Genomic DNA, 17,033 nt, shown 5'->3' on the forward strand with positions numbered 1-17,033 from the left:
AATTGTTGAGACGTTGCAGATTCAGTCTTACTGGTGGTGCAGGACGGGCCGCTCCAGCCAGGCGCACACTGACACTCGTAGCCTTGAGCTGTTTCTGAGCAGCTCCCTCCATTAGAGCACGGATTGGAGAGGCAGGCGTGTTCGGCTAAAAAAAAAAAAAAAAAATTTTTTTTACAAGTCACATAAGAAACACATCATTTTATACAATAGAAATACATTTTTCTCATTTTGTCACATTACAAGTAGATGTAATGTGTTAGAACACTATAAAGTAGTGGAAAATGGAAGGAATGTATATTCTGAAGCCTGCTGGTTTAACTGGGTTTTACTCGAGGGCAAATGTTTTGCTAGTAGGGCCACAACTGGAGCAAAATGTAGTTGTGTGCAAAAGAGAAAAAAAAATGCTCTTCTTCCAATTCTATTGTAAACAAACTACACAATTTTTTAATGAAATACACCAGCCTTATATATACACAAAAAGAATCTGTAAATCATTTTAGATGTATTCTAAGCTGAGAACATGATAGGTGTCCCTCCTTTTGTTGTTATTTTTTAAACCCTCTTATTTTGTCTTTTTTAATAAATGAATGTGCCCAATTCTACCTCAGAGTAAAAGTTACCGGATGTTTGTGGTGCTACCTACTGTCAAAAGTTACTGTTAAAATGAACATAAAAAAATATGTTGTTTTTTTTATTAGTTGGTTATTAAAAGTTATTAAACTTTAAATAACCATCCACTTTTGTTAAAATTATTAATTTTACTATTTTAATTTGCAAGCGAAGTAAATTCCACTTCACTTAGTTTAAAGCATTTCACCGTCAGTCTAGTGAAATAAATCTGTAGTATTCTCGAAATGTGGAAAAGAGCCGCACAAAATCGCACTGTAGACACCCATTTTTTAGGATCTCAAAGTTAAGGGGGTGAATATGAATGCATACCAAGAATATCAAAACATAAAATTCTCATCCTTCCACGTCACAATTATGCAGTAATATTTGTTTTTTTATCTATCGCATAAAATCCCAACTTACTAAGTCAGCCAAAATTCCTTCCTTTATCACTACAACACATCCATAGATCATCCTCCCCCGCTCCAAAAGCCCGCCATTAAAAAACCCGCCCCAATCTCCCTCTCACTATCCGCCTCAACAGCCAGCAGACCATACTTCATGCTATGCTGACCTGACCAGTGCAGCGTAACTTCCCTCAGACTCCCCGCCGTTCTAACGGAGAGGCGCGGACGGGTTTAGGGATGATCGCATCCCAAATGAATCAGAAATGAATGATTTACTCCAGAAACAAATAGAGCAGTGAGGGGTGATCATCTCTTGGTATGCCAGGAGGAGGGGGGAGGGGCTACCATAGTCCCGGTCAGCAGACCTCACGTTACAAAGGGCATCGTTTCCTGACATCCCCGCAGTTAAGCTGTCAGCACCTCACGAGGCTCAGATTTAATGAGGAAAATAACCATCTCCATGGTAAGTGTTCACAACAGCTGAACCTTAGCACCGCATTCATCTGAAGAAGCTAAAAGGACGACCGGCCTCTGGAGATCAAAATCGGTGGATTACCTGACTTGGGAGGAGGAGGAGGGCACTTACACTCAAGTGGAAACAGATTATTGCAAGTTACCACCTCCTCTGATTACAAACCCAAAGCACCTCTGACCTTTAGTCTGCAGGCTCACAGAGCCCAAACCTTCTAGCTCTCTGCGGCTGAAACCCCTCGAGAATATCCGTCCCAGAGCCTCACCTCTCTCACAGTTTGCTCCAGAGTAGCCCTCAGCGCAGGTACACTGGTACTTATCAGGTCCTGTGTTGATGCACGTTCCTCCATTCAAGCATGGCTGGTGAGTGCCGCAGTAATTCAGATCTGGATAAAAGAAGAAATGAGGTTTTAAAACATCCATTGCTCTATAGTCTATCAATAGGACAGCTGTCATTTTCTTGCAAATAATCTGTATGGTCCCTGAGAGGGGCTAAAAACAAGACATGTCCTCACAATCTGATTTATGTGAGAATTTTTTCATGTCAGAATGAACACCATCATGAAAATGTTTGCTTTAACAAAATATTTAAGGTGCACAAACTTGAACAACCAAGCTTATGAAGTTTAATATTTAGAATTTTCATCCCAATAGATTCATTTTGCTGTTTTGTTGCATTATTAATGATATGGGTTACATTTAAGGCGGTTTTCATTGTTTTTACATTTCAAAAACCTGCCACTTTAACCACGATATGTTTGTTTTTGAGATCCACTGCAACTGTGAATGCAGCCGAAACTAAGGAGAGTGAGAAATAACCTTTATCACAAAGGTGGCCGCCCCAGTTGAGGTCGCACAGGCACTGCCATGGCTCAACGCAGGTGCCGTGCACACAGCCCGGGTGGGGGATGCATTTATCGCAGTACAGGCCCTGCCATCCATACAGACACCTGCAACACAATCGGAAACGAGACAAGAGGTCAAATATAAAAAACTTCAGCACATGCAGAATGATATTTACAATAAGGCCAGATAATCCCCATGGCATCTGTAAATATCCTAATCCTCCACTTATTCCAGATTCCTTCCTAATAATCTGATCCTAATGAAGTACACAGCAGCATTTGCAGTCCAGGAGCTGCACGGACAAAACAAAGAGGCAGTATTCACACAAGAATAAACACCACAAATAAATTTTAAGCAGCCGAGTGTTTATGCAACTGCATTTTTACAATACATGGGCACAAGGATACATGGGTGCTTTAGCATTTTAACCAAACAGAAAACAAAGAAAAACACTAAATTACAGCTCCAATGGGACCTTGGGGGTGGCTAACATTAGCATGCGACCAGACGTTCCCTTTAACGATGCTGTGCCTGCGGCTTGGCACTGGCGTCTCTAACACAGAGAGGAGCGCTCGGCCCTCCTTTCAGCTGTTTCACTGCTGCTCGTCTTGGTTCCCATGAGTCAGTGAGCAGGCCTGTGCCTCGAGGCTGAGAGCAGGAGGAGGATAAACTGTTTGCTGACCATTCAAACGTTAGAGTCCATAATTACACCGATAACGTTGCCCTTTTTGTTCTCGGCTCCATAATTGCAACAGCGTGACTGATTTGTCCGCACTTTGGAGGTGGCGGAGCTACGATACTGTTGCTGCTGTGGAACCTATAGTGACAGGAAACAGCGTCCCCCTGGAGGAGCGGCACGCTGATTAGCCTCAAAAAAACGAGTGGAAAGTAAAAATAAACATGGTGCTTAAGTAAACACCAGTCCACTCTGCGCTCTTAAAAATGGGCAAATCCTCTATCGGAAGGTTTGAAGCAGAAGCTCAAGTTACTTAGTTAGTGCAGTAAATGTGACTGCCTGTAGCATGTTTTATTAGCATTACAAAAAAACCTGTAGTTTCTGTGTGCAATTCCCTACAAAACAGACCTAGATTTAAAGGATACCAACATTTCTAAGCATTTCAAATCAATAACAAAAGTTTTAAGCTCAAAGGGATAAAGAAGAAATGTCGCTTTATTCTGTTTAGCTTTCCCATTATCTGCTAAAAGTATTTTTCTTTCTCACAGTTTAAATAAACCACAGACATGACTGAACACGTCATAGAAAACACACTCCTTTCAAATAGTTTTTTTTAGATCTCTCATAATGCAATTTCAGTTTTCTTTACTTAGTAAAACAATTTTAAAGTGTTAGCACAGTCTCATAGCGGGTATCTATGATATACTCCCATTCCCAAGTCCAACATGTTTAATATCAAAGAAGAATAAAATAGAAACTCTGTTTAGCCTTCCAGCCGTTCGCTGAAAGTCTTGCTCTCTCTTGCCTTCTTGCAGCGCGAATCCATCAAAAACATGTCTGGACATATTTGAAAAAGACCTTTTACGCATTTTATGACTATTTTAAATCCTTACTGATCAAAACATTGCCTGGCTTTGGCTTTTTGACTCTTTATTATAGCATCTACACTGAGGAGTGTTGAGGATTGTTTTTTGTTTTCCAACTGGTCTGAGACGATTAGGCTGAATTCCAGCTAACAGCTGATATGTTGATGCATCATCATACAAGACATTTTCAGTCACATCATTTCTGTGGTTTAACTCCTTTCAGTAATAACTTAAATGTTATAACATTGAATGTCAGCATAATTCACCAGAATCCTGAATATTCTGTAATGATCGAATCAGTTAAACATTGGAAATCATTTCGGTTTTTATTCTTTATCCAAATACAACAATACTACGAATCTTGTCATATTAGTCCATGCCTAAATGTGACGTTACGCTGTACCCTACTACTGAATCTGCATTAGCAAATTCCTTCATAGTTTTCTAAGAGGACTGGGACTGAAATGAAAGAAAAAAACACCCTCAGGAATATCATCTGCTGAGGAACTGCAGACATTAAACTAGGAACAAGGAGGCTGCCCTCGCCTGAAGCCAGTGTTGCTATGTACTGCTGTTATTAAACACACCGCAACCGCCCCAGTGGTGGGAAACGGCTCACTGACTACAATAGCAGAGGACCTAGCTTCGAGAGTTTAAACCCCGAGCTTTAAATATAGCCACACCTGTCAGAAGACTAAAGCGAGTCAACCTCTTGTTCTGCCAATAGCAGCACAGGCTCCTACAAGAAATCTGATTCAGTCAAAAGCTTGGGAAAAACAACAAAGCTGAAAAAGGCAAACACGATCATCCATTGGTGAGTGAGTTATGGCCAAATCAGACAGCTAAAGCAAGCAATGAAATCTTGATCTGTGCAATGAGCTGATCACCAGGACCTCCTCCGGGACGAGGAGATGTAACTGCGCCTCTGATACCCATCTGTGCTTGAGCTTTTCCTCTGGCTGTGTGAATAAATAGCATTAGAAGCCATTAGCTACACAAAAAGGCTCATCCAAATGTTGAACCAGATTTGACTGATAACTTTTGCCACGTAAGCGGATCGATGTCATTTTTTTAGCACTGAATTGTGGCTGTTTAGCATCGTCTTGGCCCAGTCTAGCAGCTTCAATCCAAAACTCAGTTAAGGCCTTGGAAATGGTCCTGGAGCTCCCCTAACATCCCCCCAAAAATTTATACACAGTGCCAAGATCTGATTGCAGTTGGTTGTCTTTGATTTTAGATAGCGGGTTTAGAGTAAAAGAGGCTGAATGCAAACACTTTCTAGATTTTTATTTGTAATGCATGCCTCCTAATTGTTCCACTTCCAAATTGCATTTTTGCTTTGCGCTGATAAACAACATGCAATCCCAATAAAATACAACGCAAAATGTGAGAAAGGTGACAAAATGAGCAAAACTTCAAGTAATATGAACACTTAGTCATGGCCCTGAACATGATAAACTTTTGAAAAGCAGAACTTAAAACAACCTCAATACATATGAGCGAGATGGTATAAAAAGGGGCAATTTTATGAACATCCCAAATTAAAGGAGATTATTTTCATTTAAGGAGGATAAATTGAACATAGCAACTCGAGACACTTACTTGCATTCACCTGGCTCCTTACACGATCCATGTTCAGTGCTGCAACCTTGTCGACAAATAGCTAGAAGAAGAAGACGATCATTTAAAAACATTACTAGATTTAAATTTAGCTCGATTTGGTTGCATTGTAATTATAGCAGTAAATATAATTACTATGTTGTCTGTATGAATAAACACAGCTGCCAACACCCAGAATTATAGCACAGTAAAATATTTAATCAGAAACTGACTACTGTGCAGACTGATTTTTTTTTTTTTTTTTACCATGAAACATCGTTTTCTGTACAGAAGGATAACAACAGATAATCTTGAAAAGTCTACAGACGGAGAGAGAGCTGAAACAAGGCATTGTTGAATGAAACAGACAGTGCATCAGCATGAATCACAGATTACACAGTCTGTGTGGTGAAGTTTTTAAAGATTTGTTCATCAGCATAAAACCCAACTGTCTCAAGCTGCCGCCCGTCACCATTTCCACCGCAGTGACGTGCTTAAGCCTGCCACCTCCGCTGGGCTTACCTGTGTTGCACTCAGGTCCAGACCAGCCTTCCAGGCAGGTCTTGTTTCCATTGTAGTCGCACGTGTAATGTCCGAAGAACTCGTCTCTGGGTCGGCAGAACTTGTTGCAGCCGAAGCCGTAGTAGTGCTCGTCGCAGCTGACCCGAATTTCGTACTCGAACTGAGCGACCGGGCCGTTGTGAATCAGTTTCTGCCACTGTGGGCTTGGGTTGATCATGCCCGAATGAGAGGCTTTCTCTATCAGCTTCCCATCAGAACCTACAACACATCAACATCAGCACAATGAGAACTTTTTTCGCTGTTCTTCAAATGCTTGAGAGAACAGCTGTGCAGAGTGCAACGTCCGACATTGTGCTATTGGGTGTTGTTAAGTTGTTAAGTTCTCGACCATAAATTGGGAACCCGAAACTGCCTCAAAAATTTCTGACACAAATTGCAGGAGATCTCTGATACAGCAGATTATATGTAATTAAGGCAACTATGTGTGCTAGAAAGGAAGAAAAGTACAAGGAGGAAATGCAGGAAAAAAAAGGGAAAAGGATGCCTTTAATGAGCGCTTTAACTGCTTTTTTTTCTCACGCTCCCTGTCCAGCTCTCACTGGTTGGGTTTCTGATCCGAAGCTTTACAGCCCATGGATAATACTGGTCTCTGATGCTGCTCTCTGCATCTGCTCAGGCGAGGACAGAACCGCAGCAGCCATAAATTACAGTGCGAGGACACTGATGCCTCAGTCACTGCTGGGAGGGCTGCCAGCATGCCTTTGGGACTTTTTCCCCGGCCTCTTTCAGATGCATTTTTTTGTTAACAGAAAGTATTAAAATCAACACTTTCACACACTCCGTCTCCACGGTAAATGATACTAGTTGACACAGGTCACTAAATGTTTTATGTCACACCATTCCTACAGTTAAATTCCTTTAATGAGAGCTCCAGGTGGAGGGAGCACAGACTAACACGGTGTAACCCTTCCCCCACATGTTGCTGTACACTGCTGTTCAGCTCCCTCAAACAGCGTCACTTTGATTTTGCTTATGAGGAAATTTCAACTGTCAGAATAAGCATTGAAGGTTCAGAAGAACCCTCATAGAGCTGGGCAATAAGTCAATTTAATAACATTTCTGTTTTTGAAGATTTAATTCTGGGAAAATCTTGATTTTTTTTTTTTAACCAATGCATTCCTTGGGGTTTCCATATTTCATATTTTAGAGTGATGTCAGCCAACTAAGAACTATAGCATATTTACAGCTTTTTTTCAACTTTGAACTCAGGTCAACTGAGTTTTTATGATGCTGTGTATTTTTTAGAGGAAAGAAAATCTATTAAAATCAGACACCAAATGTGGTATGAAAAATCTGGAGATTTTTAACCCGTATCGCCCAGAACTACCTTATGACCCAATGTAAAACAGCACTCACCATTTCATGGTGAACGCAAACAAAACGATGACACACATATCCATGTTTACATGTGCACCTTACAGATCATAGACGCTCAACTTTCAGATTTCCAAAAGGGTGCCAACTTTTCTAAATCCTGCATGTCCCATGACAAAGAGACTGAAACATCAAATTCACATTTGTCCTTGGTTCAATTCCCAATCTTGTGTCATTTGCTGCACATCTTCCCCTTCTCTCTCCACTGTAGTTCCTGTCAATGAGCCAGTAACTCATTGCATCTCTGAATTTCACCATTCTAGAAATTGGACAAATTTTCTGTGCAACTCGATTCAATATTTAACAAGAAGACAGAGAAAGAGCTGTTAGGACCAGCGTTTTTCAGCTGTATGAAGCAGCTGTGCTGCCCCTTCCACACAAGTTGCTGAGCACCACCACTCAGCTGGCTGATAAACAAATGCTTCTTTCTGTGCATGAAAACAGATATATCAACTTGGATACTTGCTCATCAGGACAGTAAGGGTGTAAAAAACAAGTGCAACCAATCACTCCGATTTAGAAACAATTGGCAGTTTTAGTTCTTGTTTATTCTCTATAATCACACTTAGAATAAGTTATGTTATAAAACATTAATAAAACTGTATTAAATCAATATATAACCATTTCTGGAGCAGTGGGGATATTTTTGCTGTTTTCTTTTAAGTTCAAGGTGATTAGATGGCTTTACTTTTGTTTTAAAACTGCACGTGAATGCTGTGATATCATAAAACAGCTGTATTTTACTCAAGATCATGACAAACCCAGAATCTTCTCAGACATAGAGAAAGTTTTATGGGCTGACTGTGCCAGGAGTAATGAGCTTCACACAGAGAGCAAACACACTCGAACTGTGCAAACACACTGGACCCAATCTCCAGACGTGACGCCGTCTGCTTACAAGCTCCACACATGAAATGCTACTCGTTCTGCCTCACATGCAGCACTCGACTCACTACCTGATGTCTAATCTTCCACCTGGGAGAGAATGAAAAAGATGTCAGTCATTATTTACTGTGGCTCACACGAGAGCAGAGGTGGCTGACCGCGAGGTGACTCGCTCCCTCTGTAGTGTGACGCAATCCAGAGTGTGTGTGTGTGCACGCTGTTATTTATTTACCACGCTGCGGCGGTTGGATTCTGAAATCGCAGTGCCCGGCAACATTTCGCAGTACCGTGGAATCCAGAGCGGAGTTGTGTGGCATTTCTCTACCGCCTGCTGGCCTGCGGTGTCAGGAGTAGCAGAGCCGCGCTACCTGCTGCCTGCCGTGGGGCCCAATATAAATCACACGAGCTCCATAAAAAAAAATCATTCTGGCTCTGAAACTTGTTTGAAGCTTTCAATGTTATCTAAAAGCAACTCCTGTTCTAACACTTTGGAGTGACGAAAGAATTAAAAAATGAGTATCACAGTAAATTAGGCATCGGTTTGTCAAGAGACAGTTTGACAACATTGATATGCCAGCTTCACATCAAATTTTGAACAAACTATTATTTCTATGGCTACTAAAACATACTTATTACAGGTGCAAAATATCTAACATTTCTTCATTGGCATTTTGATCTTGAGAAACTTGGATGGTGAATTAATATTTAAGTGCATACAGTTCAAAAACGTTTTTCCTGCTGTTGTTAGCCAGTTAATTAGTTGGTGATTCGTTCTGCCCAGGTAGCATGTCCAGTCTCCCTAACACCTGTTGTGCATACTTGCCAACTGTAAGCTTCACCAGAGTGATGGGTGGAACTCCTTTAGTTTCTACACCATGACTATCTGCATGTGTTGTGATGAAAGTTTCTCCGAATTGTTTCTTTTTACTTAGTGATCAGCAACAGGTAAAGAAGCAGCACTGCCCTGTTTCTCTGTGCTCCAGCCAGAGAAGTACTTCCAGGACTTCCTAATTAAAGCATCAATCAGATTAATTTTAACATTTTAAATTAGTAAATGCCACATTTAGCATGGCTGGTATTACTAAATTAAAAATCTCTGAGCATATTGGTCAGAAAACCGAGATCTTTAAAGTTACTCAGATTTAAAAAAAGGATGTCCGTTTTTACAGATCGGGTATGTGCCACAACTGACAAACACTAAGCTTAGCTTAAAAGAACAAAAACAGAGCAACTTTGTTGTAATACGTTCAGTCTTTCTGTTATTTTCATAAACTCTCATGCCCTCTCTCTGAATTTACTGTTAAACATGTCACAAACACTGAAAATAGCTAGATTTGAGTCTTCATAAGATGCACTTCAAGTAACTCTGACTATTGGGATTCCTTAAAAGTTGTTATTTAAATTAAGAAAACTATCAAGCTCAGCCACATACATGAAGGTAGCAGAGTTGTGAGCTACCCTGCCAACCATAAAAAAGTTAAACCAACAGTGAGAGCACATTCAGGGGGCTTTTCACACTACTGTCCTAATAGTTCTCCGGGGAGCGGCAAATGCAGCAGAAAAGACCGAAACCTCGTCGAGCTCAGACAACACACTCCAGTTGAGGCCCTGCCCTCAATGCAGGTCACCACACCATCTCCAACCTGACCACCGACCAGCAGGAGTCCCAACAGCAGCCAGGATTTAGATTTCTGCCTTGTGTGACCACCATGTTATTCCCACACTCATGAGAAAAACGTGCAAAGTCTTTGAATGGCGCACTGAGTCCTCCCAGTGAGCGCGCTCCGAGCTCACCTGCACCAGCAGGAACTTTAATCTGCAAGAAGGCACAGTTCAGAGGCCACGGACCCCTGCATGGAGACTGCAGGCCGGGCTGCACATTCTGGATGAACTCTTGTGTTTTACGCCTCAGTGATAGTGAGACAGCGTGACCCCGACCTCAGTTGGCAGCACCTGCTATCAGTCATCGGCCATATAAAAACATTTTTATAGGCCGGTGTGGGCAGTGAGGCTCCCCTCCTCTGCCTCACCATCTCTTCTTCCTGCCCTCACAAGCACCTGTCAGCACACTTAAAAAAAAAAAACAGCCTGTGGATCTTGAGGAAAAGGGCAGTGGGGTATGGGAAGGATAAACTTCCTTCCCTGACCTTCAACATAATGTCTCCCAGGTGCTGCCAGAAGGACAGCCAAAAGACAGTAAAGAGAAAATAGGGCAGGACGTAGATGTCAAATGGAAAGAAATACTCACCACCGGTTTCATTGTTAAAGTCCCAGGCCTCCACTATCAAAGTATAGGACCTCTGAGGAAGAGAAGAGAGAGATAAGAAGTGTCAGTGAAAATCAGCACAACAAAAAAATAAATAAAAACAATCATTGGTAATAATTAGGACATGCATATGTATTTGCAAGTTTCAATTTGTTGGCCCCAACCCTACGCTATCCAAGTCTTTCATTCACTGCTGGACCTCAATAATCACAAAAGTGTCACCCCATTAGTTTTAGATGTTTCAATACTTCCAACGTTTGGAGAACTTTCCCCATTTCCCAAAGACTTACCCGTCCTCCCAGTGACGTTTCATCCCCCTCTTTTCTCTAGAATGGCTAATAACAAAGCCTCCACCAGAAAATTCTGTCAACTCACAACAATGTTCCTACTGATCTGATTAACAGATAAGCCTGAGGTGGTGCAGAGGTCTCCCTACGATTAGAACGGTAGACGTATGGGCCAATGGGCAAGCTGAGTGCCTACCCAACAACAGAAAAACACCAAAGATCATCTAGAAGTTCATAGAAAAACATGCACATCCTCATTCTAAGAAAACTTTTTTATTTTATACTAATTTAAGTAACTTATGACAGAGTTCTGAAGCTTTTCAAGTACCCAGCACAAGGCACAAAAAAAGTGATGTGTCCAACTCTGAAAGGCCCATCTACACTTCAATTTCCCAAAAACACGTTTTGTCCAATCCAGGGTTGATCGAGCTCACACCAATATCGGTTTACACATTCACCCCAGCATGCACAGCAGTTATGAGAGAACGAAAGCATCGGCAAAGTGAGAGAAAATGAAATCCACTTGTGGTGCTCGAGCATCCACTACTAGACATAAGTATCACTTGTTGTACTTGCACAGCTCCTTGCAGCGCTGCATGGAGGCATTTGAAAAATTCTGAAGTGTCAGTAAGGCCGTCTTCGTTGGGATGACTTCATGGTAAACAAACCTGCTCCAAAGGAAAACCCCTGCTCACTTTCCACACAAAGAAAGAAAGGAGCATGAGTCACTCCAGTGGATTTTTTTTCTCGCTTTGCCTTCACCTTGTTCTCAGGCATTCAGCTTTCCATTTTACCAGGAGACATTTGTTTGATCCCTTGCCAGCATTTCCCTACAATCAGGACAACCATTATTTGAAATGCAACACTCATCAAAACTTTACAGTAAGTCCTGATTCATAACTGCTTGCAGTTGCTTAACACTGCACCGAGTCAGTGGTAATGTGATCCCTAATCATCCTCTACATTGTTGAAACCTGCAGCTAGTTATTCTAGCAGTCAGAACAAAAAGTGTTCTGGCAAGTATCAAGTTAAAGCTTTGGCATTCCCCACCTCCCTCCACAGTGTCCAACACCTAAAAACCCAGCAAAGGAACTTTAGCTTTTTAGCGTGCTAGTTGCTGGCAGATTAAATTTCAAGCTTAAACAAGAGCACTCAAAAACATCATTACAAGCTATTTTACTGCATGACATTTTGAAACCTCTTTGGGCTAGGAATGACTAACAGAAATAACTCCCACGCATGTGACAGCAGCTCAATACAAGCAGTGATCTCATCCTAAAAATGGGAACTCTAATGCAATTTCACTGACCACACAAGGCATTTATTCATTAGGAATTCAAGTGTACTTTTTTGAAATTTAGCATTTGGGAAAACTGATTTCCACCCCAGTTTAGGTGTGGGTCGCTATGGCATTCTGACAGCCTTAAGTAAAAATACCACAATTTCACAATATTTGCACTCAAATTTAAGACATAAATAAACAAAGGCATTGTAAACAGTCTTTTTGTTTGGTTTAGCAAATCTTAGATCATTTTAAAAGTATCTTTTTTCAGTCTAATGTTTTCCACTTCAGGTTAGACAGCCATAATATTTCATTTTTAACTAGAAGAGAACATCTGCAGTTCATACTGCAGATGTTCATGTGATTTATGACATAACTTTCTTGAAACAGATGCTAACGTTAGTATTGCTAGCAGCTAACAGTTAGCTAGTCTCGATCTTCTTGCAGTGCGTACAAATCATTTATCACAGTTTATTGTTTTACTGGGTGACCGGGATTACTACAACACAAAACCTACAAATGTGTCTGACGCTTCCGGCTTCCTCAATGCTAATGTAACCGACTAACAATGCAACTAGCTAGCTCAAATAATGCATAAACATCAACAGTTAGCAGCTAACACATTCTATTGGTGCTAAACCAAAGCTGAATTTACTGTTTTTAAAGAAGTTGGACTATATTTTACTTGTAATGAATTTTATATTCAAACCAATCTCAAAGTTTTCTATGTTAAAGAATTTGTTGAAACTCTAAAATACTCAAACTGAAGTTAACTCAAACTTGAACTCAATTACCTGCATACACATTGCAAAAACAATAAACGGGAAATTTTCAATACTTTGTTGGCATTAGAAATGGCTTAATATTATATGGACTAAACATTCATGAACTTTAAAATTCTACAGTTTAATAGATAAGTTGAAAGACAATTTAACTTTAAATGCCTGTATTTTCACAGGCATTTTATTAAAAAGAAATTTAAACCAAAAAATATGGTATGCAAAAATCAAAGCACAGTTTTAAAACCTTGGTAAGTTACACCATAATACCAAAGCCTATCTCAGTTGGATAATCCTTTAGCGATCTGTACATTCTGTTTTTTTACGTTGCAGAAGCATTTCCCTAATTGTTGTGCTATAAACACAACAACTTTAGTTGGATCTCTGCCAAGAGAAAACATCAACAAACCTAGTACACCTCCAACACAAGGTGTACTAGGAAACATCATACTGTGTCAATGACTGGCAGGATGGAAACCCTGCTCTGTGTTTGTCATAAGCTAAACTAGACAAAAAAATTGGCACATTAAATTCACAGGGCGCCTTAGATCTTAATACCTTTAAGGCACCTTCACAAAAGACAAAAACACACCCAGATCTTGAACGACTTGGACTTGCCTTGACAAGGAGGCCATTGAAGCACTTTAATCCCAACAAGGCTGATTATACATTAGTCTTAGCCCTAAAAATGATTAAAACATCTTTGATGTCATTTTGAATTCAGTTAGCCTAAAAGGTCACAATTTCAGACAGACAAAACAAAACAAAAAAAACAGTTGCAGAGAGTAAAACACAGCCCCACTCCTCATTCACTAACACTCCATAACTCCTCTGCTCTTATCAGCTTGAAACCGTCTTGCCACTGCCAGGTTCACTTTTCCCAGGCTTCCAGCTGACTCACCGCTTCTCTTTGAACTACAGAGAACACACTCCCTCTCTCCAACACACACATATAAACACACACACCCAAGTGCAGTAAGTGTGGCCATACGTTTTCTTATCTTTCCTGGCCGAGCAGGCACTGTCCTACAGACAACCAACACAGGCGATAAAGATCCTTCCAGTTCAAACCACACTCACTTGCCAAAGAACACAACTAAATCCTCTCAGTAGGGGAATTTTCTAACACACTCCCCCTGTCCTCCACTGTAAAAAATGAACCCATCTGATGTGCTATTATTAAGAAATATAACAAAATAAGGAGAGCCATGTGTCTTGGAAAAACAGGCAAAAGCTAAAGGTTGAAAATAAACTGAGGTCGTCAAACTGCAGGACGGAAATGCAAACTCCTTTAGTTTGCACATTATGACTGTTTTTCGTGACTAGAAATCTTTCCAAAGGAGGAGTTTTTTGGTTTTCTTTGTAAGTGTGGCCTTCTTTAAGCCAGCTCACTGGCAGTGCACAGGCAACGGGCAGAGAAAACTTAAGTTATCCCAGTAATCTTATTTTGAAAATGCGTAGTGGAAATGTTACCATTCTGAAACTTTCTAAATCTCAATACATTTTTTGAGACTTAGATCAACTTTATATGAAAGCAACTGCTCATAAAAGAAAAACAAAAATGTTAGATCTGAGACAACATCTCTGTCTTCAATTAAAACAAACGAAATGCAAATTTGTTAAGTTTATACGCCATGGGTGCTTGTTTTGTTACTGCATCTTTTCCTAAACTGCCAAATTTGTCTTTGCAAGTGTATCGTTTTTTTAAACGACATGGTCAGCAGTGCACAGCAACAGCAGAAGAAAACTTCACTCACTCTGGCATCTCTCTGAAAGGACTTCAACCATAAAACAAAGGATGGAAGGAAAAGTTTAATTGAATTTTCTTTTTTTTAATTCTAACACATCGTGTTAAAAAGGTATTCAGCCCAAGCCTAACTTCAAGCCTAAGAAAAGATCTAAAAGAAGAGTTTAGTCTTGGTTGAAAAAGGTTGAAGATAAACAAAGGTCTGCAATCAGAATAAAGGAAATGCAAACAGAACAAGTCAAAGAGATGTTGACCCTTTGTTTCAGATTTCTTTAGCAGCTCTAGCCAAAAAGCAGCAAGATGGTCTATATAACACCTATGTGGCAGTCTGAGATATAAAATGACAACTCTAATGTAGCCAAAATGAAGGCAAACATTGTAAATATTCCCATCCCAACATAACCCTGAGAAAATGAACCATTTAAATAACAGCTCATTAAATATTCCATGAAGGTACAGGATACACCGGAATCTCAACTGCAAGGAATCTCACCTTTTGCCAACATAAACAAAGGCACCGCAAACAGACTTTTTTTCACAAGGCAAACAAGATCAAAACACGAACCCCAAACAAGAGATGAAAGCCATGTTGTGCATTTAACTAAACAAGCTTAGAGAGAGCGAGGGATCGCTTTTTGCCACGGGTCAGCCTCCATTAACGGAAATGCAAACAAAGCACAGGTTATCCTAATTAAAATGTGCTTCAGAATGCATGTGATGCCATGCTTCTGTTTAACTTCAAAACAAGTCTGATAAGCAGTGAAGCATCAGAAGCCATTATGCAATGTCACAGAGAAAAGCACTGCAAGTACAAATTTTAAAAAGGTGGAAAAAAAAAAGAAAGCAGAACAGGGTGAGGTACAAGAGAGACATTCTTTTCCCTCTTTCACTTGACTAATCTGCATTTAACTGCCACATCAGAGAAGAGTACATAAAACAAACATGTCATTACTCCCATAGCAGCCAACAGCAATTATCCTTCAACACACCTTCATGTTTTCAGACCGCTTTGGCTCGTCAACAAAAATCAATCACACGGATATTAACATGTCCCAGCTCAGAGTAACACTACAACACTGTGCATGAAGGGGAAGATGGTAGAAAAATTGAATTATGTCATTTGATTTAAATGGATTAGATAGTTAAAGTACAAAAAACCCCAGCATGGAGTTCTCACAGTACCAGAACTAAAAATAAGGCTATAGTATTTACAAAAGCTCTAAAACAAAAATGTTATTTGTGCTACTACTTAAATTATAATACAGGAGCCTTCTTTCAATCATCTGACCAGCAGTGCACAGCACAACATTTTTTGTTTTGAATATGATGCAAAATTCTACAATAGCTTTTAGAGATGCACTCATCAGGTTAAATAGCGATTTACAAATATTTTAAATTATATATACATATATATATAGAGAGAGAGAGAGAGAGTATTTTTTTACACCAGAATCCTAAAAGAATCTCAATTTAAGCTTCAACGCACATCTTCCTACCATCGTGTAATCTTATTTTTTAAAAGTGCATTCAAGTGGATGATGTTAGTTGATGCCAAGACTGGACAATTAATATTGCGATGGCAGTTTTAGTTGATACCGATAGAAAATGATGGAAGTTCGTTGGTGTGGCAATATTAAAACAAAGCCAAACAACAAAAATATGATTTTTCTGCATTTTCCACTCAGATCTGATAAAGGAAAAATATGATTCTGATCTTTGGCCAATTATTCATGCGTATGTAGTAGTCTATGTGCAGCTTTTTGTCATTTAGGACCTTAGCCCAAGTATAACAAGCTGGTATTGACTAGTTACCTAATTAGGCTACCTATTCCAGTTGAGGGAGATGCAGTTTGGGGTTTGCCTGTAGCCTAAAAATACACCTTAATAGGAATGATAAATCTTTTGCTTCTACACCATGATTTTCTGTGTTTTTGCAACTGCAAATATTTTCAAGCAGCCACATTTGTCTTTCTTGTAAGTCTAGGAGCCTTCTTTCAATCAGCTGACCAGCAGTCCACAGCAATTAGAAAATTGCTCCAATTTCTCCTTAGAGAAATGACTTCAAGATATAGAAAAGGTTTAACAGAAAGTCATAAGCAACGTGAAACCAGACATTTTTTCCCAACCTTGCTACTTCTCGATACCAGTTCTGGCCTAACATGAAGACAAATCAAAATCCAATCTGAGATGTCAAGAGTTCAGTCTTTACTCAATTACTGACTTTCAAACAAAAGATAAATGTAAAAATTCTTCTCACTTTTTCCTAGGTGACCAAATATGCTGATGAAGCCAGAGAGATGTGGTCTTCCATCATTGCTGAGTCTACGACAACTGCTTCCTGTTGCTTGCCCTGCGCT

The 17,033-nt window shown here is 40.0% G+C and overlaps 1 protein-coding gene across 1 annotated transcript in view; it reads right to left on the reverse strand.

Moving 5' to 3' along the window:
• Positions 1-17,033, reverse strand: part of jag1b (jagged canonical Notch ligand 1b) — a 37,300-nt gene that overhangs the window by 16,718 nt on the left and 3,549 nt on the right. The window contains exons 3-8 of the mRNA XM_032553017.1: positions 10,564-10,615; positions 5,997-6,254; positions 5,478-5,538; positions 2,307-2,437; positions 1,754-1,873; positions 32-145 (exon numbers count right to left, since the gene is read on the reverse strand). Coding sequence (XP_032408908.1) covers positions 32-145; positions 1,754-1,873; positions 2,307-2,437; positions 5,478-5,538; positions 5,997-6,254; positions 10,564-10,615 — 736 coding nt within the window. The remainder of the gene's footprint in view (positions 1-31; positions 146-1,753; positions 1,874-2,306; positions 2,438-5,477; positions 5,539-5,996; positions 6,255-10,563; positions 10,616-17,033) is intronic.

This window comes from Xiphophorus hellerii, chromosome 22 (genome assembly GCF_003331165.1).
Source record: "Xiphophorus hellerii strain 12219 chromosome 22, Xiphophorus_hellerii-4.1, whole genome shotgun sequence".
Lineage (NCBI taxonomy): Eukaryota > Metazoa > Chordata > Actinopteri > Cyprinodontiformes > Poeciliidae > Xiphophorus > Xiphophorus hellerii.